General features: G+C 43.6%; 1 protein-coding gene across 1 annotated transcript in view; it reads left to right on the top strand.

Annotated features, from left to right (window-relative positions):
• Window positions 1–2,753: 2,753 nt before the first annotated feature.
• RNF217 (ring finger protein 217) overlaps window positions 2,754–25,860 on the top strand; it is a 66,114-nt gene continuing 43,007 nt past the window's right edge. Inside the window, exon 1 of the mRNA XM_082276662.1 lies at window positions 2,754–3,667. Within this exon, the coding sequence (XP_082132788.1) occupies window positions 3,029–3,667 (639 nt within the window). The 5' untranslated portion in view covers window positions 2,754–3,028. The remainder of the gene's footprint in view (window positions 3,668–25,860) is intronic.

The raw sequence follows: 25,860 nt of genomic DNA, 5'->3' as shown, positions 1-25,860 counted from the left end.
AATTATTGAATTTGCTGCATTCCCAAAGATAAGCAAATCCAGGTCCTGGTGGACAACATAGGATAGAGCTTTCCAAAACTGGAGATCTCTCACAGATAATTAATGTCCTGGCAGCTGCTTCTTCATACTTCATTTGCAGAGTTCAAATGTGTGAATCTCTGTGGAGTTTGACTTGGCAGTACATCACAGGGAGAAAAGCGACTTTTCAAGCAACTAGGCTCCATTCTACACAATTGTGCTCAAACACAATGAAGTTCTTGTAAACCAAACAGTTTGGTGATTAAAAGGTTTATCTCTGTAGGATAATTTATTTTAATCTGTTATCTTATGCAAATCCAGCAGTGCTGCTATCTTTTTAATATCTTCCATAAGGCTAGACATGCTCTAGAGAGAGTGTAAAATGTGTGGATCTAAAATCACGTTTTAAACCAAGAAGGTTTTAGCAACAGACTCATTCTGGATGAAAATCTGACTCATGGTTTCTTAAAACCTGGGGCAACAGCCAGCCTAAGACACATCATGCAGCCTGTCAGTCAGCAGCAGTGCAGCCTCTGGGATCCATGTGTTCATCCCTGTATGGACTCCTGCTTCGTGCACCCAGGCACTCATCGGCAGTGCATGGATCAACTGAACCAGCATCCCTCACTGACCGCTCCTTCTCTCACCAGCCCTCTTGCAGAATAAGCAAGGGCCATGCAACAGAATCTTATTTTGTCAGATTGTTGGGGGCTGGTGGGGGGCTAGGGTGGTTTTTTTGTGAAAATCCTCCCTTAAGGTCATTCAGATATGGGTCTGGGTAAAGGCAGAGTGGGAAAGACCATCAGTACCTATTAGTAGGTCATGCTATGTTTACCCCAAGCCTTTCTGTCTACTACTATATCATTTCATACTTTTTCAATATGCCTGAGACAACATGTACAGAATATGGCAAAGACTTGTTGCAAAGACTTGGCTGATATGTTTGTCAAAAGAGTGAAAGAGTCCCCTTGGGGGCTGCTAGGCAAGACCTCACCAACCAGGGCCAATTGCACCATTCCAGACAGAATGAGGGGCACTGGGGGCAGCTGGGCTGGCACATCTGCTCACTCTTCACATCCAGGACCAGCAGGGCCCATGGCTGGGCACAGGCCACTGAACTACCTGTCCTTAGTCCATAGGCTGGTAGGGCACAGGCAATTCTGTAGCTCCTATTTGTTTCATGCTTTATGTCAGCTAAGTATTACTATCATTGCCATCCTGAATTCCTGAAGGACCATATTCCCCTGCTGTGCTTTAGCACACAAATTTCTGAATTAACAGTGGAACAACTTTCTTATTCTTGCAATGACACTTTCTTTCTCTGACGTTTTTTCTTTAAGCTCCAAGCTCTTAAGTGGTAGGGCTGTAGGAAATTCTGATGTTTACTCAATCATTAGAAGTTTTGCACTTCATATTTTCAAAGTAAGCTTCGGGATCATAATCCCTAAAGGCTCAAATAAGAAAAGGTAAAACATATTGTTTAAAAGAAATAATTCCCCTGCATTGTTTTCCTGGAGGGGTAACGAGAATCTGACATTGAACAAATTCATACACACTGACTTTCACATCTAATTGGGTCTGGAAGAAATACAGCATTTTCAAGGCGAAGAGCCCCCCAGGCCAGCAGATGCTGCCAATTGCTACACAGAGCCTGCGGTGCCTCCGCTGCCAGCCTTCAGCAGGACAGGGCAGGCTCCCCGTGCGACTTTCTGGGAAGTGCAGCTCCTTCCCAGAGTGCACATATACTTCAATGCCACACAGGAACCTCGGAAGCTGGACAGGTCGCATGCAGTCTCCTCAATGCCCTGTGCTCTGGAATACTGCAGCTGAGCAGCTGGGCTGCTGAGCTCAAACTTGGAGCCAGGCAAACACATGCATCTGCTCCCTGCATGATCCTGAGATCATGAGCTCACTGGGGTTGAGGGTACAACATGCAGACAGCCATGATGTCCCCAGCTGTCATCTCCCCACTTGCAAACCTCCTCTTCTCACTCTAGTTAAGCCCAACACCATGTCCTCTCAAGCAGAGCAACTAATTAACTTCTGAGTAACACCAAGTTCAGGATGGAAACTGCACAGTCCACGTAAAGGTTCTCAGTTGCTGCAGCATCAGTTCCATGACATCTGCCCTACGTTATGATGTAAATGATGTAAATGATGTCAAGGCCTGGAGGTACCATCTTCAAGCAGAGGCATTGGCATAGTGGCCAACTCTTGGAGCAGAATGTGCATATATCCCCCGAATCCCCTTAATTTTGAGTACCTGAACAAGCAAATACTGTTTAGGACCTGTATGGATACTCCTGTTATTAATAGTTTCAATTATTATTGTGAATGTCACTCTATTGCCTCGATGTTAGTGTGCGGCTCTCACAGTGGCACTGATGATGCTCACTACAATTATTTTTTCTTCGGGGATGATTTTTAATCGGACGCTCACAATTTGCTCAGAGGACATTACTCTGCGGCCGGGCCGTAGGTACCGGCACACGACGGAGGAAACCTGGGTCCCGGGACAACACCTCGAGGTGCCGGTGCCGGGCGCCAGCACGCAAGCAACCACGCCGTGTTTACGGCTGAATGAGGGGCGCAGCGGAGGAGCTGCGTCAGTGAGGACGGGGGCGGGACGGGGCGGGGAAGGCGGGTGCGCCCGGCGGGGCGGCCGCCGCGGGCGGGGGGCGGTGACGCGCGGGGCGGGCCGGGGCGGCTGCGGGGCGCGGCCGGGCGCGCTGCCCCGCGGCACCAGGGGAGGCTGCCCGCGTCCTCCCCGACATGGGGGTCGGGCTCGGGCCGGTACCCCGCGGGCGGCGCTGACCGGAACGACACCCGCCGCTGCCGCCGCTCCCTCCCCCGCGTCCGCAACCCCTCGGCGGGGAGGCCGGGCGGCGGCGGCCGGCGCCCGCGGGCGGGCGGGCAGGCGGCGCGGGTTTCGGCGCAGCGGGGCTCGGGACCCGGAAGCAGAAGCGGGGCCGGGAGGCGGCTGGATGGGAAGGAGCGGCGGCGAGCGGCGATGGGGGAGCAGCAGAGCTCGCTGAGCGCCCCGCGGGCGGCCGCCGCTCCACCGAGCCCGGCCGGGGGCCCGCGGGAGCCCGGCCCGGACGAGACGCCTTTGCCGCGAGAGGCGGTCCCGGGCGGCGGGGCGGCTGGGCCGGGGCGAGGCGGGGAGCAGCTGCTGCCGGCCACCGCCGGCCCCGAGCGGCGAGGGGCCGAAGAGGAGGCGGAGGCGGCGGCCGGGCCGGAACAGCCGCCGGGCTCGGGGGAGCCGGCGGCCCCGGCGGAGGAGGGGCTGGAGGGAGGCAGCGGCCGCCGCCGCCCCCCCCGGCGGCACGTGTACTGCACCGTCTACTGCGTGGAGAATGACCGGCCGCCGGCGGCCGCCGGCTCCCCCCGCGGCGGCCCGGGCGTGGGGCAGCCCCCGGCGCGGCGCGAGGTGGTGTCGGGCGACGACCCGCTGTCGTCGGGCGGCAGCATCGAGGTGGTGGACTTGTACCTGCTGCCCGAGCCCTTCTCCGGGCTGATCGCGGGCGAGTTCGGGCCCCTGCTGGTGCTGAGCTGCCGCGTGTGCCTGGAGGAGAAGCCCATCAAGCCCCTGTCCTGCTGCAAGAAGGCGGTGTGCGAGGAGTGCCTCCGGCGGTACCTCAGCTCCCAGGTACTTCCCAGCGGTCGCTGCCGGGGTGTGTTGGGGGGGCTGTGGCCGCGTGCTCGGGCAGCCCGGCGGGGCTGGGCGCTGCGCCGGGCCCGGCGAGCCAGCCCGGGCCGTGGGGTGCGGAGCGGGAGGGAGCCTTTCCCGTCCCGTGTTGAACGCGGTCGGCCGCCACCTGCGTGCGACCTGCGGATTCAGCGACTTCCCGTTCCTGAAGTGCTGGTCCGCGCGTTCGTACGCAGCTGGTCGGGCTGGTCACTTCTGTGTTTTCAGGCTCTTCCCATCTTTACAAGGATTTTCGCTTTGAAATCTGAAAGTCTTGCTGTTACCTGGCTGGAAGCACCAGCTTTCTTTTAAGAGGAGGCCAAGGAGTGATAAGGAGTGGAGTTTGGTAGCGTTGGCAGCCGCCTCCGAAGCGGCTCCTGGAGCCGGGGGTTTTGCCCGCCGCCGCTCGGGCTTGCTGATGTTCGGGCTCTTGGCGCAGCCGCTCGGCCTGGTCCTCGCAGGACACATCGCGTTTGGTGTTAAGCCAATTGTGCGAGGTTCAAATAGTGTGTGTGTGACTGCTGGTGAACAATTGCCGTTAACAACAGTAAACAATAACTTATTTGAGGAAAAAATTTGAAAACACAACTTTTCCATCCTGGGCAGATAGCTGGCAGATAGGGTGCTTACATGTTCATCACTGTTTTGTCAGTCAGAACTGCTGTTTCAAATCAAAATCAGCGCTTGATAACTAAGCTCTATCTTCACTAATGTTTTCAGTAGCTAGTTTAGCACCACAGAATACTTGTGTGTTTCTGCTGTTGATGTAGTTATACCCTAAACACGAAGAACAATGGGAGAAGTATGGTGTGTGGGGGAAAAACAAAACCAACTAAACCCTTCGTTTACCACCTTTATGCTTTTATTTAGCAGAAATTTTTAGGCCGTGCTTGGTGGAGATGTTCTAGTTTGGTGTTGGAATGAATTTTACACCTGTTGGGGCTTGGTGCTGTACTGGGGCAGTTTGTGCTTCTGCTGGGCTGTGAGTGTAGGGAAGGGATGGATGGTTGGGTTGGTTACACCTACCCCTGCACTGTATAAGTAGTGACCAGAGTACATTTCACTGCTTGGAAATTGCACGTGCTGGCAGAAGTCAAGTACTTGCTCCTCTCTGGGCCCTGGTAGCCTGTGTAGCATTTGCTGGTGCTGGTAGTATTTGTTCTGGCTAACAGTAAACTCACTAGGATTTTTATGATCCAGTTTGGATATGTTTAGATAACAGCAAAGAGCTTAACTTGGGAACTGATGGATTGGCTGGTCAGAGTTATGTTTTGTGTGTTTCCTTTAACACTGAAACTCGGGAACACTTAATAAGCCTTTTTGAGTCTTCGTGCACAGAGACCAGAATGATTTGATTTGTAGATAAGTGGTAGACTGGAAATTCTCATTAGGTTTTTAGATTATATTGTCAGTGCATATTTGTGCCACTTTGATATCTGCTACTGAGGTCACGTGTCAGAATATTGACTTTCATTGAAGCTGGAAATTGCTGAGTGTTGTGATGTCAGGATGGTCTTCCCTATCTTCTGCAGGTGCCTGTAGTTTACAGTGATGTAATGGAAGTTACATGATCTGGTATTTAAAGCCATGCTGAAGAACTCTTATGCCTGGTTTAGGCTGGACTCTTGGAGAATGAAGCAGTAGCTTGGTGGCTGGAATAGCTGACTGGCCTAGGAGCCAGGTATACGTGCTATGAAGTGGGTTTAGCATTGTCCAGGTGTTGGATGTGTATGCAGGGATGCCCCCTTCAGGGAAGCCACTACTATTGCTAAGCACCCGCAAAGCTGATCCCAGGAGCTGTTGGAAGGTACCCGTATGGCACATAGCCATATGGGTGCTTACTCCTGTGCATTAAAGGTGGGGCAAGGGATGCTGATCTTGAGGATTGAGACTCACAGAGCACTTCTGTGGACATGTTGTTACAGATGGTTTCATGACCAGGCAGAATTTTAGTTGCTTGATAAATTTGTTAGGGAAAAATGAAACAAAATATTACAAGAAACAGTTCAACGTGTTCTTCCCTTATCTTCCTTTTTGAAAAGGACAAGAAAGTGATATTTCTTCAGGAAGAACAAGAAGTGATCTGTTTTTCCTTTGTGCTGTGAAAGGACCCTGTGAGTCATCCTGGGGAGACAGAAAGGCTTCTCCATGTCAGTTATATTAGAAGAGTTTCTGGGAAGGATTAGTGAAAAGCCAGTATAGGTTAGAAATCGTTACCTTTCGAGACTTTGCACTTTTTGTAGCAAATTAAAAAGAAAATTTATTAGAAAATCAAAAGAAATAAATGCTGAAAAGCTGTTTTGTTTGAAAATTTTAAAAGATCATACTTTTGGATATGATCAGCCTGATTTAAGAATGTACCTGAAATTGAAAACAAACAAAAAACAACTGAAAAACAAAACTCCAAGCAGCATTGTGCATAGTTTAGATTTGGTTTCCTTGTCAAAGAAATAGTAATCTGTGCACTGGCTGACTCTATATCTCTGGAGGAGTGGTCTCTTCATGCTGAAGATGTGGAATATGTTGGCAGAAGTATAGCACTTAAAATAATTTGTGTTGCCTTTGATGTCTGTGTGTGTTCTCTCACTGAAGAAAGCTGTATTCTTCATGATGGCTTCATTGTGATTCCTAAAATGATGTTTAATGAAGTAGCAAAGGAAAAACTCTGTTAATGCACTCTGCTTTCTTCTATGCAAATACATAAGAGCATCAGAACCTTCTGCCTTGGAGCCTTTTATAGATCAGAAAATCAACTGAAGTTTTAGGCATTCTTAAAAGGAGTGCCAGATGAAAATACTCCAACTGCAGAGTTTGCTCATCACGTTACCAGCATGCTGGAAAATGAGGGTAACATCTGAAGGTCCTTAGAGGTCAAGTCCAGTCTTTCTTGTCACTGGCACCTTGCTGCATAATCCCCTTCAAAGATTTAGTGGCTGGAGCAGAAGCTTAGCAGGCGAGCCTGGAATGCCCAGGCTGATCTGGAGCCTGACTTTGGAAAATTTCGTAACTTTACTTCTGCCTCAATTTAGCTATTCTGTCTCACATCCTGATAGTCACAGAGTCCTCAGGGCTCTTCAGAGTCTGACTGTGACCAGTTGATCTACCATTCACAAAAAAATTTTGTGGCTATTTGTTTGGACTCAAAGACATTGATGATGTGGTAATTGATAGGTATGGGTGATGGGTTATCATGGAAGAGGTTGTGGCTTTTACCCCTCAGGATGTGGTGTGGTGGCTTTCACAGCTCAGGATCTGGTGTGGATCCCACAGAGCCTGAGTCAGGTCCCAGCAAACTCTGCCTCCAGGAGTTGAGGCAGCCCAGAGCTGTTGTTTGTTATGCTTAATGGATGAGGTTGAAGAGTGTAATTTTCTGAAAGGCCAGTGTTCTCCCTCCATGGACTCTCAGGTATGTGTGGAGTGAGGTTGGGGTCAAAAGTGTGGAAGAGCCATTTCCCATTCAGCTGGGAGCTGTGGGTTTCTGCACTCTTTCATCCAGCATACAAACTTGGGACAGGGAAGGAACAGCCAGGACACTTAATCTCACAGGTATAATATTACATCCGTATCTCCTTCACCTCCTTCCTTTCCCATCTTTCTCTCCATTAAACATGGCACCAAACCTAGGTTATTTCAGAAACTGTGCATACAGAGGTTTGCTAAAAGAGTGATTCACTTCCTAACCTCTCTGAGCTGCTTGTATATTTAAGTCACAGGGAGCATTTCACTTTTCCTATAAAATGGCTGCAAAAGTTTTATAGAAACCTTGGTGCTTGCTTTTTCTACATGCAAATCGGGAAACTTGATAATCCAGTTTTGATCCTGTGCTCATTAGTGATACTTTATTTTGTAAATCTTGTAACTCTGTTGAAGTAGTCATTTTTATATTAAAAGACTTCGGGTGAGTTAATTTAAACAGGATACTGTATTCTTCATCAGATTTTATAGTATTTTAATTATAGGAACTGTAATGAGATTAGTAGCCATGAGTAAATCAGAAGGGATTGTTGGGGGTGGGAAGGGACTGCATATGACGTTTTGTGCCTGGTTAGCTTTGGTGGGACAAGAATCCTGCTCTCTTCTGGGCATGAAATGTGGAGATCATCCTCCCTCTGCTCAGGACCTCTTACCAGTCTTTCTCTGTCCGTGACCAGAGATCTTGTTTTTGACCCCTTTCTTTTCTGTGCATGATTTCTTTCTGAAAGAGCTGGAGAAAAAAAGCTGCTGACTGTTACAGTCAGAATTTTTGTGGGGAATGTGATTATAAAGCTGCATAGCAAAGAGGAAAATTTAGGAGCAATCTGTATCACATAAAGCTAGTACTGGCTTAGAGCTGGAGGGTCTTGACACCTGTGTCTCGTCAGGTGCCTGATGGTATCATATAAATGATACATCTTCAAAGCTGTAGTCTGCTGATGAAAACCAGCCAGCAGAAATGTAGGCACCAAGTGCTGAATCATCTGGTGGTTAATGAGCTGCTTTTGCCCTGAGTCAAACCAGAGCTCAGAAGGGCCACTGTCATTCAGTGCAGAAGCAGCTCTGTGTTTGCAAGGGTAATTAATCTAAAACCATGCTCTTAACACCAGCTACCGAGTTGCTGGGATGGCTGCAAACTGCCTACCAGGAGGTGATGGCAGGGTGAGCAACCACCCCTCCAGCTGACATTGCAAGAACACAGAAGTTTCCAAAGGAGGAAGAGAGGTGCAGGAGGAGAAAAGAACCTGCTGGTTTACAGGCTTTCTAAACCAAATCAGCAGCCTCAGTCACTGTAAGCTGGCTGTGTTCCTTGAGGAGGAGGAGAAGGCAGACAGACTTGGTCCATCAGATATGAGCAGCCTGTAAGCTGCAGGAGCACCTAAACTTCTCTATCATACTCAGCAAACAGCTTCTGAAAGTCTGTTGTGTTCTCCTGATGTGTTGTATGCAGTGCCGGTGCCAAAATGCTGTTGCATAACCAGATGTCACAGTTCAGGATGATACCCAAGTACCTCTAAGATTGTAAGAGTTCGTCTTTCCAGTTGACAAGATACGTGGCAGACTTTTAGTCCATCTTGAATGCTTCTTGGTGAATCCAGTTTGTGCCAAAACTTAAGTTTGGAACAGTTTACAAAATCCAGCATTCATGAAAATGCTTTGAAATTAATTTTAAAGAAAACTAGTTTTGAGCAATGTTCTTGAATGATAATACTGCCTAGTTATCCTGGTGTGTGTAGGCCTAGGTGCTCTGTCAGCATGTGAGCACTGCATGTGGTATGTTCGTTCCCTGTGCAGAACTAGCTTCGAGCTTATTCTGCATGGCTAGCTATGACTTCCTCTTGTTTGGATAAGTCTTTGCCAGATGTAGAGCTGGAATTGTGGCTGTCCTTTCTTAGCCATGCTGTTATGAAGTGAAGGGTAAGAGAGTGGCTGTTCTTACAGCTAAGAACATTTTCAGTAGAACTCTGGGATCCAATATACTGAGAGTAGAAAAGATGGTGTCACCTTTGAACAGTTGAAGGAAGGGCTTTGCTAATGGAGAAATGCCCAAGTTCCTGAGGGGAGGATATTATGAAATTGTTGATGTTGATAGTGAGGGGTGGGGGTAAATGGTGGGTGCTACGGCAATACCATGAGTTCACTGGTGTTTATAGTAAAGTTGATTTTGAAGTGTTAAGTCTTCCTATGAATGGCAAATTGCAGTGGGAGATAGGGAACCGGTTTTGTTTTAGCTGGGCTTGAAACCTTATTTGAAAGTGTGTAATTTCTGTGAAGCAGAAGCCCTCCTTGTCAGCTGTCTCTCACAGCCAGTGTGTTGCACCTCACTGGTCTGTGGGTGGTGTTGGCATTGGGGACCACAGACAAGCTGAGCCATCAGGAGATCATCTGCTGCATGCCTTCCCTCCCACTGCTCCCACCAGCTGTTCACAGGAGCTACCAGGCACAGGTATGGAATCAGTCCAGGGAATGTAAAATTAAATGAGTTGAAAACTGAGTTGTTTGGGTTTAATTGCCCAAACAAAAAGAAATGAAGGAGTTAAATGAGGGTTGGGAAGAACTTCAGTTCACCTCTGCCCCATTCCTGCTTCTCCACCCAGAACAACTGTTCTTCCCAACTGCTCTGGGGCCTCTTGGCCCTTCATTCCTCTTTTCTTCTTGTACAAATATCTTGCTTCCTGCTGTCTTAACCAGCCAGGCTTGAGGAAAGTATGTATTTTAAATGGCCAGGATGTCAGTACATTGTCAAAATGATTAAGGGTTGTAAGGGATGTAATTTCTTTAAAAGAATTCTAACTGGAGGCATCCCCCTGAAGAAGGGCATTACTTACCCACCCAGGTTTATCTATCTTTCTGTATGCTTTATCTGCTTGTGCTTATGTTTCTCTTGCTCTTTTTTATTTTAAGTACTTTCTTGGTGAATTGTCTTTTAAAAGTAAAAATGTCATTGTCTATAGAATATTATTAGCCAAATACTTACTACTTTTTCTATACTAGAAAAAGTGACAAATCTGCCTAGTGGTGAAGAGCCTATTTAATATTTAAGTCCATTTTTAAGTACTTGAAAAATTTTTTGTAGGGCAAAGAAATGAATTTTACTTGGAAGTTAAAAATTAGGATGAAAAACAAATTCAAGACTTTACTAAGAGAGAAAAAAATGTGTGGATTTCAGTGCTGAAGGTCAGAAGTTTAACAGTAGTTTAGGCCAGATTTGGAATTAAATTTGAAATGGCTTAGATTGTACATTTAAGTCCACATTTACCTTAGATGCTACCTCGCTGCTTCAGTTTGAGATTTATGTATATTTTCATTGACAGCCTTATTGGGATGTGCTGTTGCTCTCGTTTACTTCCTTGTGAGAAACGCTGTGCACTTTCTGGATTAGAATTCCATGAAAAGGTAAAGAAATTTCTAAGTTATCACATTTCCATTTCCTTTCAAGCTTGCTAGTAGACTGTAGAGCACTCATTTTCCCCAGTGATGTTTTTATTAAGTACAGCAGAAACTATATAAGATTTTGTACTGGAAAACAGAAGGGGCAAAGTTTCATTTTTTCAAGCTTAGTCATCCTGATGCCACTGTGTATTGTTTTCTACCACTAACATGATACGAATGGCAGCAAGGGCAAGTACCTCTCTAGTTTACTTTGTTTGGCATCCTGATCTCGTAGGAATGGTTGTGTATCAGCTTGGGTGGTGTAGAACGGGGATCTGAATGACTCTGTCCCTTTAGCTTGTAGGAAAGGGAAGTCCTATCCAAACTGTTTCAGCTGTGACGTGGCTCTGTGGGGGTTGCTCACACAATACAAGGAAGGAAGAAAAGGGAGAAGAAGATTGCTGGGATGGGAAGGGCACAATGGTCATGTAGGAATTGGTTTGCTCCAGAAGGTGGACTTGCTGAGGGTAAGTGTTCGTAAGACAAAAGGGAATTGTGAAGACTGGTGGCCTCCATGTAGACTGGATCTTTGGCCTCTATTTAAAGCTGCAGCTGATTACTGGCCAGTTATTCTTGTAAACTGTGGCCAGAAAGTGAGATGGGACTAGCTCTTTTTCTGGTTTCCTATTGGATGGAGGCAGGCAGGAAATAAATCTAGCCTTAAAAAGAAAAAAAAAGTAGTAAGGATTCTAAACACACTTTCAAGTATAGAACTTCCAGGAAAATAATGGGTTAGTGTTTTACTGAGCTGCTGGAAGACTTTTATATCCCACTGGCGGCAGGGTGGGTGGAGTAGGTAGGTGAAGCATCCCAGCTGTGACACGATTACAGAGTGCCTGTGAGAGGTGCCAATTACCTGCAGAAGCAAAAGGAAGTCCTTCACTATAGTCAGTACTATTGCTGCTGTATGGGGGCAAAGAAATGATGGGCAAGGGCTTCTTAACCTTTCAGCTATTTTAATGTTGCTTGCTACGAGAGTGTTAACTGGGGAGAGGACACCTTATGCCTTTCCATTCCAGTGCACCTGTGCAATGTCAGGTAAAATTTGTCTGCTTAGAAGCCTCACAGGAGGAAGTATAGAAATTGCTCAGTGCTTTATCACATGCATGTGCAGTTCAGTTGTGCAATAGCTTGGAAACTCTGTTTAGTTAACTTTGTGGCATTAGCATGCAGCTTAAAAGTGGGAAAGAATGTGCAACTTCAGAGTTTTTCAGAATGGATGGATCTTCAAAAGAGCAAACATGGCCCATAGTATTTAGATGCCTAGTGTTGCATACCAACTGCAAAACGTACATGTTAGGGCTCCAGACAGAATTATGGTGATAATATGTTTTATTGTGATGAACGAATTCATATGGAGGTTAGGGCAGAAAATGGGTTGTGAAACACTGAAGTTCAGTCTAAGTGTTGTTGCTGTTAGACACTTATGCATATTGACATATACAGGTCCACCTAGACCTTATAGCGGCCAAAGTGAAATACAGTATTAAAATCTGGATATTTCAAAGTATGCACGTATTTGGTAGTGCCCATTTGCCCTACAGTGGAAATCAAGCAGACTCAGAAATTTTCACTCATTTGTGTAATGGAAAGTAAATTCAGCCTTATTTGTGTTGTATTTCTCAGTAACACTTAAAGAGTAATTTTCAGACTTCTGAAGATGTCCATTCTTTCAAGTCATTATTTGGAGTTCTAACTTGATTTTAAATTACTTGCATCTTCCCAGTCAGTAAGATATAAATCTTCCTTGCAGTGAGTTGCAGCTGTTACTGATGGACATCGCTGAGAGCTTTTGTCACAGCAAAGTAGGTATTTCATGTCAAGGCTTGATTTGTTGTTCTTTCAGTGAAAGTAACTCATCGAATCCTACCTGAATTATTGCAGAGTGTAATGCTTCATGAGAACCTCACCCAGGCCATGACAGGTAGTCAGACAAGGCCAGGTTATCACTTCTGGTAAATTAAGGTTCTAAAATGAGTTCTGGATCTCATTCTATTTTTTATCCATGTCAAGAAAAGGTGACTTGTCTAAAGCTGATGGTATACAGTGATTTTTAGCTAGCAATGCTGCTCCCCCCAGTCTGCTACTTGTTCCCTACTATTTGTGCATCACTTGATCCATCATCAGAAAAAAAGATCTGGTTTAAAAACTAACCTCTTACAGTCATTTTTTGCTTCTTTTATTCTTATCCAGTTTCTAATTCTTATGCACAATATGCAAATGTTTATTTCACCACAAGGTGGTACTGGATAAAGTGCTAAGCCAAGCCATTTGTTTTGGCAGCTGTGGCAGCCTGTCAGACCAAAACGTTTGAAAATGGCATATTCATGAAGGTGACAGGTGGGGGTTTTCATTGGAGCTTGATGAAATCAGAACTGCAATTCGGTCCTGTTGCTGCATCATTTCCTCTTTCGCAAGCCAGATGGAAGTCACAGTTTATCCAGCGCCTGAAGGTGCATCTGCACCCACAGCTCTTGGACAGGCAGGGTCCTGGGAGTTACTCTGAGCTGCTCACAGCACTGAGGTGCCCAGTCAAGCCCAGGCTGGTACCCACTGCTCCTGTCTCTGCCACGTGGCATCATTAAATAGGAGCTTTCAACTAGCTGAATTCTAAAGCATCCTCATGTGTTTTATAACATAGATTATTCCTAAGATAGTCTTACAAATGAAGTTTTTCATGTGAGTATTGTCACAGGTGAGGAACCTCTCTTTCGATCTTGCTTGTTTCAACAGATTTAGTTTGCTGCAGCCAGGCAATGCCAAGTATGATCATTATTTTCTTGGGAGAAATTTTTTTCTGCACCACAGAGCTCTCAAAGGAAGTTTCTTGTTGTTCCTAATGTGTTTGAATAACAAGTGAAAAGATGCAGAACTTAAAATTATAGAAGAGTTTTGGGGTTTTGTGTGGGTTATGTTGTGTTTTGTTAGGGTTTTTTTGGTGGGTGGGTGATAGGCGTGTTAGGTTTTTTGGTGTTTTGTTTGGGTTTTTTCTTCTGCAAAGACACAAAATGCACATCGGTATTGAATATGACATTCAAAAACGTACAACAGAGCAAGGTACAGCACTGTCATGGAAGAGCTGGTATGCATAATTAGATTTTGATAGTGAAGGTTCTTTTGACCTTGGTCATACATTCTCTTGGTATAAGTAAAAACTGAAAATTTTCTACTGAAGAAGACAACTAAAATAATGACTGTTTCAGCATATTTTTTGCCAGTCTAATTGATTTTTTATGTTTCCATAGGTGTACTGCTTTTGACCCATAAAAATTTTAAGCCTGTTCTTAAAATTAACCTAGATTTTAAGAAAAGTTCTAGGATGTGCATTGGGCTATAACTACAGTTTTCACAGGCTAGAAACATGTTTTCTCATGAGAAGCTGTGAGATGTTTGTGGAAAGGAGAAGAGAGCAGGAGAAGGGTCCCGTTTCATTGCCTCAGTAATAAACTGTCACCAGATGATAAGTTTTCTGATACTAGCTTATCATTTTGCTTCTCTATCAAGTTTCCATGTAGGAGAATTTTATCTATCTTTATGGTGAAAAGAAGGAGCAAGGAAGAGGTTTTTCATTATTTTTATTTTTCAAGTATGAACTTGTCCAACTGTTGGAATGTTAGTAGGAGACAGCAGATCTGGGTGAATGATAGCAGATGATGCAAGTAGCTGATAATGATGAAACCACTAAAAAACCTGAATGCAATTTGAGGCTCTAGTACAGAGAGGAGAGGAATGAGACCACTTGCATCTGGTGAGGCTTTGTTTGGAATCTCGGGTGTAGTTGTCTGATACTGGCCAAATGCCAGACACCCACCAAAGCCTCTCTCTCACTCCCCTCTGCAGCTGAACAGGAGAGAGAAGATACAATGAGGGGTTTATGGGTTGAGATAAGGACAGAGAGACATCACTCACCAAATACCATCATAGGCAAAACAGAATCAGATTAGAGATACTAATTGAATTTATTGCTAACAAAATCAGAGCAGGATAATGAGAAGTAAAATAAACCCTTAAAAACACATCTCCCCACCCCTCCACCCCCTTCCCAGCTCCACGTCCTACCCCAGGGCACTAGGAGACAGGGAAGGGGTTATGGTCAGTTCATCACATCAGGAGTTTCTCCCACTGCTCAGGGAGAAGAATCCTTCCCCTGCTGCACGGTGGGGTCCCTCCCACAGGAGACAGTTCTCCAGGAACATCTCCAGTGTGAGTCCGTCTCACAGTCAACAGTCCTCCCCAAACTGCTGCAGCATGGGTCACACTTCCCCAGGGTGCCGTCCCCCAAGGACAGGCTGCTGCAGCATGGGCCCCTCTCTCCATGAGTCTCCCACAGGGTCACAGCCTCTTAGGAGGCTCTCAGGCATCCACCTGTTTCAGCATGGGTCTCCTCCAGGGGCTGCAGGTGGATCTCTGCATCCCTGTGGAACTCCATGGGCTGCAGGGGCATGAGCACCGCAGGCTGCAGAGAAATCCCAGCTCTGGTGCCTGGAGCACCTCCTGCCCCTCCTTCTGCACTGACCTTGGTTTGCAGAGCTGTTCTTCTCACATATTCTCACCCTGCTCTTCTCTGGCCACAATTACCACTGCGCAGTAACTTTTTTTTCTCTTGTTAAATCTGTTATCTCAGAAGTGTTACCATCGTTTCTAATTGGCCCAGCCTTGGCCAGTGGCACATCCGTCTTTGGAGCCACCAGGGATTGGCTCTGCCAGACATGGAGGAAGCTTCTGGCAGCTTCTCACAGAGGCCACCCCTGTAATCCCTCTCCCCCCACTAGTCCCCCAAAACCAGGCCATGCAAACCCATTAAATCAGGTTTAAGAAAAATGGCATGAGCCAGAAGGACTGCAAGGAGAAAAGAGCTGCTGCACAGATGCAGAACTGCTTACTTGAGTGCAAGGAGAACTGGGAGAAGAAATGACTGTTCTGTCTAAATGCAGGAGGGGGTAATTTGGGTAGGCACTCGTAAAGAATTTTTGGCACAACACAGACTCTAAAAATTGAAAGGAATTTAGTTAGGCTAGAAACCAGTATGAGCCTCTGTCAGAGGGAGGGATTTGGGAGAGTCTTTCCAGTATCTGAAATTGGAAACAAAAGTGCAGTATCAGAGCAGTTCTCAAAGCCAGCATCTTCAGTACTCCCAAAAGAAGGCTTTCCATGTGGCACCAGTGTGTGCTGAATTTGGCCCATCTGGATGCTAAGGCTGCCTGTGCGTCTCAGTGCACTCTGTTGATAAGCTGCAGTCCAATGAGGAAACGGTTAGAAGAGTTTTATTTTCTGGCATTACTTTTTTCTTGGCCACTGAAAACTGTAAAATACTTTTTAATGCCCAATGTGTACCTACAAGCAGCACACTTCAAGCAGTGCTCTGTAGCTGGCATTGTTTTCACCGTATGGGAGGTAAAGTCAAGTGTCTCACTCTGGTTTTAGGAGAAATAGCTCTCTAATAAATTCTGAAACTGAATTTTTGAGAATTTCTGGTAAGACTGATCTGGCTGGATCAGGCAATTTCCAAGCGATTCCTTCCCTCTACTGGCAGAGGAGAGACTGCATTGCTGTTACCCGAGTTGACCTAGGCTATAGAGGATGCCTTTGTGAAAAAACTCTCCAAGGGAATTCATGCAGGCTATTTTATAAAGAAACTTAGGAGAGAGAACATTTAGCGAAGACCAGTGATTGTTTTCGTTTCCACTGATTGCTTTTACATTAAAACAATGAACAGAACAGATGGTTAAGGTGGAAGAGCTATGTAACATTGAAAAACAATCTCTGAAATCATGTGGTTTGGGTGTGGGGTCTGTTTTGAAAAAGTTTTTTTTGTTTGGTTGGGTTTTTTTTGTTTTTTTTTTTTTTTGTGAAACTAACTGTTACCACCTGGGCAAATTTGCTGTAAATTTCTGGAAGGAAGTAACTGGTTGTTGAATGTCCTTGTCTTTCTGTTAGTCTGTAGTTTAGTTGTGTGTTTCAGTTGACAGGCTGCAGCATTGTCATTTTGGATTTATCTCCTGATATCTCATTCTAAGTTTTTTGTTTCCTTCCAGTTTTTAATACCAATATCTGACAAGTTTTGTAGAAGGATTTTAGCATTCTTAGAGTACTTAACGTTGGCTGCCAGATAGTGCTTCGGAAGCTCAGGGTAGTTGCAAGGTGGTTTATTGGGGATTATGGTGAAATCCATCCTGGCTCTGTGCCTGGCTTGGTGTACATAGGGAGGGCTTTGCTGATGAGATGCAATAAACGTTGAGTTTCTGTACTCAATTTCTGTACGAAATACATCTGCAAACTGTCTAGATGAACCTGTTGAAGCTGTTGTGCTCTTTATAGCTGCTTTTTGTAGAAGCTAGATCCACAGGGAAAATCAATAAATCTTGCATAGAGGTAGAGGCTCGGTAGCCATGCACACATGCTGTATGTTTTTAATTTTCTGTATATGTTTCCACCTTTGAAAACTGCAGCATGAAAGAATTTTTTTTTAATTCAGTTCTTGTTAAATTAGATTTATACCAGATTAAACTGGTCTCCTGTAAGGTTATATCACTTTGTGTCTCTGAGTTCACTAGTGAAGTCAGTCTGGAAAGACAAATTTAATGGAAGCACTGATAGATGCAAATTTTGGTTCTGAAATCAATATGAGGCACAAGTTGAATCACAGCAAGCCTACTTCTGGGTTTAAACAAACCTTGCACAAACATGAGAACTGATATATGCTGACACCAATAGGCATTGAAACATTGAAAATATTTCTAAAAGTTGTATGGTTTTAATGGATTTCTTCATATATAAGCCATGGTGGAAAAACTGATGAGAACTGTATCTGGAATATATCAGATAATAGTATGTCTTGTGTACTGGTCTATTGAAACACCTGAAAAATGCAATGCTACTGTCCAAGTAATAAGATGGATTAAATGAAGTAAATGGCTGGCTGATACATATTTTGAGTGGGTTATAAAACCTTTATTTATGGCAGGAAGTTGAGCTTCTTCAAAAGGTATATTGCTTATCTAGTGAGTGCTGTAAAGATCCTGGAGAGTGACCTCTGTTCTCACCAGCTTCCAAATTGTGCTCTCTTTCTTCTTCCCTTTCCTGGGTAAGTTTCCTTTCCGCTGTCAGGAGCTTTTTAAAATGCAGTTTCCTTTTCACAGTGATCCTTTTGCATAGGGTGTTTGTAGTGGCACTCAGAAAAGGTTTATAGAATTGAAGGCAAACTTGGTCACACTGTAGATTGTTCATCAGTGGAATTCAAGTGAAAATTCATCAGTTGTGGACTTCATGCTTATTTCTGTTGTCTTGAAGTGTTTGTCTTGTTTTTCTTCCTGGCAATGTTTAATTGGCCAGGAGAGAGGCTTCCTTGCAGGAGGATCTTTGTAATTAGATGTCACCTCCTTTTGTTTGATTAAGTGCTTTAGAGCAAGTAGTAGATTTCCCTGAGAGCTGTCCATGCTTTGCACTGCTGGTGTCACTCTGTTGTGTTCAGCCAAGACACTTAAGCCAAGGCTGAACTTCCATGACACATCATTTACAGCTGGCTTCTCTGCTCCTTGCTGATCTGTACTCTGCTAGAGAGGGGACTGACCTATGTTCAAAGCAGTGAATGGTCATGGGAAGCGTTGTTACTTGTGGCTTGCAGAAGTTCTGGGCTAGCCTATGTTACTCTGGTACTCAACTGTGATTCCAGCACACTGGTTTTGAAGATAGAGCTCGATAGCCATGTGCTTCTATTGTATGGATAGTTTTGGTTGCGAAGTAGAACGGTTGTGAAAATTGGAAGTACAAAAGCATGTAGTAGTTATCTTACTGTTGCATTGGTTTTTACAAAAGATTTTGGAAGACACCCTCCAATCTCCTTGAAGTAGCAGAAGAGATAGATTCTATTCTCCCTTTTCTTACCTGTCAAGCTCTATAAGTAAGAAGAAAATGGAATAACCATGAGATTAAGACTTCATTTATCTGCTTTTCCTTTCTTTTTTTCCTCCTCCTCTCTTTCTCTTTGAGCAGAATTTGGTTTGTGGTGGGAGGGCATTGGGAAAAAGATCTAATCTTTTTGAAGCAGTGGAGTTCCTGTGTGTGATGGCACAGGGGACAGGTTTACTCCAACTGCAGCTTTAATGTTTCAGTTAAACCTGTGTACTGTGTTGGATGGAATAAGAGGTGTTTTTATGCCGTGTAGGTGTTCAAATGCTTGTGCGGGAAGTGACTGATACAGCTGGGCAGGTAGGGCTGCACTAATGAGAGGAAAACCATGTGAAGTCCCTTGTGAGTTCAGCAAGTGTATTTTTAATATACTAAATTTTTTTTTTTGCATCACAGGTGCAAATTATTGTCTGCTGTTAGGATTGAAGAATCCTAACCCAGACTTCTAGATTTTCTTGGTTTCTTCCAAACGCAAGTGTTCCATCTTCCTTGAATCTATGGGTGAAATTCCAGTGTATGGTTAGTTTGAAGAACTCAGAGAATAAACTTTGGAGAAACCCACTTACTTGGTTGTTCCTGCAATTTAAAAAACAAAAAAAAACCCCCACCCCAACAAATCACATTTAGATTATTTCACTAAAAATATTTAGTGTTTCAGTGAGGAACTCAGTAATTCAGGATTTCTGTCTTCATGTTCACAAATGCTGTACACAGGAAATGAAGTATTTAACTGCAGTTTTTCATCATGTATTATCTGCAGATTTTTTCATTAGGTGGCTTAACTCACTAATTCTTACAACACTGAGGTGTTCCACTCCTGTGGGACTTAAACTAGGTGCACATTTTGTCCATGTTGGCAATTTTAGACCCCTGTAATATGCTGTGGTGGATTAAATTGCATGGGACAGGGCACCTTGTTTCTGGATGCTGTGCCACAGCATGGTCTCTGAAGGCAGCCTGCTTTCCAGGGGACATGCAGTAAGGCTTCTGATGCGGAGATGGAAGGCTGACTGTCCTGCTTGGTGAGGAATAAGGCCAGAGTGGTGTGTGGGAAATCCTGGTGCAGAGAGACCAGAAGAATTGCAGGGAGCAGAGGCAGCAGGGCATAAGAGAGGCTGGGTGCTTGCAGGCTGCAGCTGAGGCTGCAGGGCTCTGCTTGCTCCCTTCATGTGCTCTGCCTGGGCTGTGATTTCTCCTGGCACATATCTCCCTAGCAGCTGATCAGCATAAGGTAACTGTCTGCTACTGCTAGTAGCTATTCCCTTTGATCTAGAGTTACCTTTTTTCCCCTCTGTGTGTGATGGATCGATTTCCACCTTGCTGACAAAAGTGTGTAGAAGCTGATACTCTCCCACAGAAATGTTTTTGAGGAGTAGAGGATTATTACAACTTTCATGAGTCCAGGAGCCATGAGATGAGAGAGAATAGTGTAATAGTGAAAGTAGAAGACTGTGTTGTCAGTTTTTCCCCTTCCTGGTACTATTAGAGCCCCCTCCAGGGTGATCCCAGCCAAGTCCCTGGGGACTTCTCGCAGATGACCACTTACTGAAGCGACTCAGTTTGTTAACTCACCTTTGGTACTCAAAATCACTAAGAGCTGTGCTTTGAGGTAAATTAAGCTGGTATTAGGATAAAGACATTCTTACTTGCAAGACATTTATATTCTATAATGAGAAATTAATAATTTTCTTTAGAGATTTGGTGTGCAGAAATTGCTGAAGGGGCACATTAAAAAATGCTTTCATGATCTGTTTCATCATTCTTTCTGTGTAGTCTGTGGTCTGCTAGTCTGTTCTTTCTTACTGATTACAGTTTTGCAAATGAGAAATCAAATTGAACTGAAATTTGCACTTTAAGCATAACCGTTTGTACTTTAGAGACACAAAATGTGCGAGCTTATGAACATTAGAACTAGTATGGGGTTTCGTATTTTTTCCTAATTTTAATAATGTTTATTGCTTTCTTGATTTATATAGTTTTGTCAGACTTTCTCGTATGTATTAAGTTGTTCATTGTGCAAAACTTGCATAATTATTCTGCATATGAAAACATGAGATGTAAGTGATCATTTGGGGGAATCATTGATCAGTTGAGAGACTCAGGCACTTTTCTATTCCACTTGAACTATACGTGAGTCTTTTCTTTGGTCTTCTATAATTCTTTCCATAATTACATTAAAATATTTTACTAGACAGGTATCTCAGTAGAGGTTGAAAGTAGACTCCAAAGACCTCATTGTTAAAAATGGCTTTATAATTAGGTTAGCCTATGCGTAGGAATACAGCTAATTATTACTTTCACCTTTAATAAAAAATATTTCATTAAATATAAATTATTTAATAAAATATTCTTAAACTTTCTCTTGATAATGCCTACCATTGCTTAACAGCAAATGACTTGTGGATTTAACTATAAACATCCTTTAGCTTTTTCATATTTGTCATTTTTACCTGAGTGATGCAGTTTTGAAAGGTTATATTTTTACAGACTCATAGAATGGTTTGGATTGGAAAAGACATTAAATATAATCTAGTTCCAGTCTCCCTGCCATAGGCAGGGATGCCACCCTCTGCATCAGGTTGCTTAGAGCCCCATCTAGTCTGACCTTGAACACTTCTAGGGATAGGGCATCCACAGCTTCTCTAGCAACTTGTTGCAGTGCCTCACCACACCATTGATATTTTAATATAAATTCTAACAGATTTATTTAGTTACTTTTTTTTTCTTTCTGTTTGAGTGAATTAGCCTGTTCTCAAATGAAGTTTGACCAAAAAAAAAAATTAGTCTTTTTTTATGCTCTTCAAGCTGTTTCAACTAGGTCACCTTCAGTTTATGTAGGAAATACATGGAGTGTGTGAGGAAAGAAAGTCAGAGTGGCTTTCATTCAGTTAACCCACTGAATTTCAGATGTGCCATCCTAATGTTAATATTGTAAGTTACTTGGTACTAAAAGTGTAGTAAGCCTCTGTATTTGTAGGAAGTTATGGAGCCGCACAGGCACACAGTGGGATAGCAGGTGTGAACATAAATGGCATGGGGGAGTGCCAGGGACTAGCTCTGGAGGGATGCTTCTACCATCCCTCCCTATCCAGTTGTGAGTATGGGGGTGGGGAGGTCACTGAACCCAGTCTCTTGCCACGAAGGAAAGTTCTGAGACATGTTTTAACAAGTACTAGAAATCCTAGTGGTTGGGGAAAGTCCATTTTTGGGAACCATCAAGCTGGTTTTCTGTCCTACTGTGTTGCCAGAAGTTCTCAGCTTTTATGATTCTTCTTCTACAGGTTCAAAAACCTATAGTGTATTGGGGTGGTGGGGAAGAGTCAGAAGTAGACACACATGAGCAGAAATTCTAAAATTGCCAGTTTATTAGGAAGCTAACATGAGTTTATTAGGAAACTAACTCAGCCATGTTTGTTCTCAGGCAGCGATGTTTTGATTCTTAGGAAATGTGAATACAACTCAAAACTTAGTTCTGCAGCAGGATGCCACCCATTTTCCTTGTTGCAGGGAGCATTGTGAAAAGTATATAAAACTTATCTTGGTTTTTGAGCATTCTCTCAAAGCCACAAAAGTCACAAATACAAATATTCCTGCCTTTCTTTTGCACAGAAGGTCAGTGTGCTTTGGGGCAGCAGTTTCCTGCATAGCAACGACAGCAGCTTTTAGTGGCAGCGCCTGCTGTTTGTGCAGGTTAAAAAAAGGCTTTACAAGTAAGTCAGGAAAATTAGGTGGATTCAGAAAATTTTGAAGACTAGACTTTTTTCCACGTATATGTCAGGCAAGAGGATGTTCTTTTCTGGGGCAAAATTGCAGGAGAGAAAAGACGCGAATTATGGGAAAGGCAGGACTTCCTAGGAAGGGTTGATATGGGTGTCTCTTCTTTCTTTTTCCTGAATTTTCTGTTCTTGTCTTCTTCCTGTCCCCAGACATACTAACACAGCTGTGACGTCTTTCCCCTTTGTGAGATGAATGACTGCAGCTACCCAGGCCTCTATAGAGGCTTGTTTTGGTGGAAAATGGTGGTCAATGATTACTTAAACATAGGGAATAATCACAGTGTGCAGATCTGGAAGAACTGTTGGGTTATTTTTCTAAAGAACAATAGTTCTTATACCATTAAAAATCTGAAACAAAACTAGTATTTCAAGAGGGACCATATTTGACTAGACAGGTCAGTGCTTGATATCATGTGGGGTGTTTCCATTTCAATGAAAATACTAACAAAATGCTAAATCAAATACTTTCAAAAAGTTTTCTCCTCCTTGCTAACAATCATTCTGTTTATCTGTTTCTCCCTTTGTCACAAAATCTGTTGACCCTTTGGTTTTTGGTCTGTCAGAATCTGGAATTGAAGAGACGTATGTCCTTGTGTACAAACCCTCTTGTGTTCTCTGTTATCGTGCTTTGTAACAATTCCTTTCTACTCCTGCGCTGCTTCCGTTCCTACTTGGTAGCATCTCTCCCACTGAGGACTTTATACATTCTTTGGAAATAATTAATGAAACTAGGATTTCCTCAACTGGTATTGAATTCAATTACTACTAGAGTCCATGGCTTCAGAAGTGGAGATGGATATAGCTGACTTGATACCTCCTTTGCCTCACTTCACCTGCCCGCCTCCTGGTCCCCAGGCTGCAGTCCTTTCTGGTGGTGGTTTGAAAACTCTGATACTACTGGTACTGCAAAAATGCTTCTATAAAAATTCAGTGTGACAAACCAGTTTCTGGAGCCCTACAAAAGTTTACTGGCAGAAGTGAACTATCTAGGTGTCTAACAACCTGTTCATCATTTTTCAAACCCTTGTCGTCAATAATCCTTGATTTTTCTGTTTTGGGGGTTTTTTGTGTATTGCAGGGGATGATGTTGAGACAAGTTTGAGTTATTTTTTGTAAAGAGGTAGGCAGTGCCTACACAAATGAAAAAGCAGTGGTTTTCTTCTGATTGTAAGCAGCTTTTCCTACTACAACCATTTTTAACTTGGTGTCTCCAGAGGTAATATCTTTACTCTTAGAATAGAAACATGAAACATACTTAGTAAAAACTTCTTGCAGTGTATGTCAAGTTAATGAGGTGTCCTGTTCACAGTATATCTTTTAATAATCATTGTTTTATTCTTTTGGTCAGCTGCTTCAGAATGTTTTGTAGCATATTTGACAGTTGTTGGTAGAGTTCCTCTCTGCTTCTTGGTCCAAAGTTGCTGAGGTTACATATTAACTTAGTTGTTTCATTACAAGTAATTTATTTCTTCATCTTAAAAAACTTACTTCATAACTATTCCTCTTGCTCTAGCTTTACAGATAAGACTCTTGTATCCTTCAGGGAGACAGCTGAGAGGAGGGCAGGAATTGTGCCAACAGAAGTGGTAAGCGTGAAGACCATCTGAAGGGCTGTGGGGTGGGTGTTAGGGCAAATGCTGGGCTGAGACCCGAAGCTCAATGAAGGATTTTTGTGCACGTTACTGAGCATTTTAAGTACTTGTGCAAAATGGGGAAATATACGTTAGTACTCATAAACCTAATAATCACATAGCTGTGCTAAAATACAGGCTGCTTTCTGAAGAACAGAAATTCTGCCACCTGTGCAGGAAACACTGCTGCTTAGACTCTCACATGGAGGCAGTGATCAAGTGCACCCCTACAACCCTGGTGCTGTAGTTGCCATTAAGTTGTTGGGTTTTGTTTTTTTTTTTTTTACTGAGAGGAGCTGCTGAGCATATTTTGGGCTTGTAGCTTCCTAAAAGTAAACACAGTTAACATGAGGTGTGCTTGGTACTTGATCTGAAGGTGTAGATTGACATGACAAGTAAGACAACTGGCGGCCTGCTACCTCTGCAAGAGTCTCTGTGTCTGTGCGCTTCCCAGTTATCTCTTGGGTTGTGAACTAGTGATCATGTGTCACAGGGGGAATTAATTCAGCTGCTTCATCAATTGGAAAACTAATTTAAAAACACTTCAGTCTCCTGTGTTAGCTAACTGAAACTTCTCTCCTTGCAGCCTTGCAGTTGCTCTCTAAAGGAGAAAGGAAGAAGAGAGAGCTGCATTGACTTCCATAAATTTTTAGCTATTAGTCAGGGTGCAGTCTGAGATAATGTCAGTCTTGGCTGACCTGATGGAGTGGCTGAAGGGGTCTGAGACCAGGGGAGGGATACTGGGAACAGGTGGTATGTGAGAGATCTGGCTGGACCTGCACCCCAAACCTTTCAGGTCTATGTAGATGTTTGATCACTTAACTGGAGACACTGGGTTAAACTGGTGATATGGGGTAAACCTGGCATACCGTCCAGAAAGAGAAGTCTGTGTAGGTAGGAGTCATCTTTTTGCTTTCTATTCCAGGCCAGTCTCTCTAACCAGCCAAAAAGGATGATGGCAGGGATCTGAATTCAGTGATGACAACAGTTATTCCCACCTTTCCATATTCATACACTGTCTGGGACTGCTGTTATTTTCAAAGTGATTAAAGACCCCTAAGGCAGGGAAAGGAAACCTTATTTTATCTTATGGTGTTTTAGTTGGTTTTTTTGTTTGTTTTTTTTTCTCCTACACGCAAGTATTTCCACAGCCTTATCTGATCACAATGGTACTTTTGCACAAATCAGATCTCTTCCTCACTGTTAACACTGAGATTTTAGCCAGGAGTCTAACCTGGGACACTTGGCTTATTCTACCTTTGTTGTTCATTTTTGCCTCATCACAAAAGCAGGCTGTTGGAGCACAATGCTACCTTGCAACAGCTTTGTCATATCCATATCAATGTTTTGAAGTAATAAAAGGTTCATTGTAAAGGTCTTGTTATGTTATACTTTTGATAGACATAGATTTACATATATAAACAGCAAATGAGATAACTAGTAGTGGGTTTGCTTTGTTTTGTCTTTATAAAGAGAATTTGTAAAAAATGGGAAGTTGTAATTTCTTCTCCTGTTGTAAACCTGATGTGAAAATGAGTATATTAATAGCCTAGTCAGCTGATAGAACTGCCTCTAGGAATTTAAATGAACTTGTTTAATGTTTTCTCTGCTTTAGGGGAAAGTGGAATATATTGTTCTAAACAGTTACAGTTTGATTGTCCTGGTATACACCACCTGTGTTGTCTGCTTCCCCCCTTGTTTTGCTGTTTCTAATGGTTTCATGATATAAAGATTCTAGCTGCTTTTGACAAACAAGGTCTGCAGCAATCAATACACAAACTGTCCCTTAATCAAGGGGACAATCAAGCTTCAGTGAGAACCCTATTTGGCAGATTCTTGGGTAGACTGACCTGACACAGTAACAACCCCAGAATTACAGACAGAGTTTGATCTTCAGGACAATTAACTCTGATAGCTCGGCTGTTCAATAAGC

Source organism: Coloeus monedula (genome assembly GCF_965178545.1).
Source record: "Coloeus monedula genome assembly, chromosome: 2".
Lineage (NCBI taxonomy): Eukaryota > Metazoa > Chordata > Aves > Passeriformes > Corvidae > Coloeus > Coloeus monedula.
This window is presented reverse-complemented; position numbering and strand designations above follow the sequence as displayed.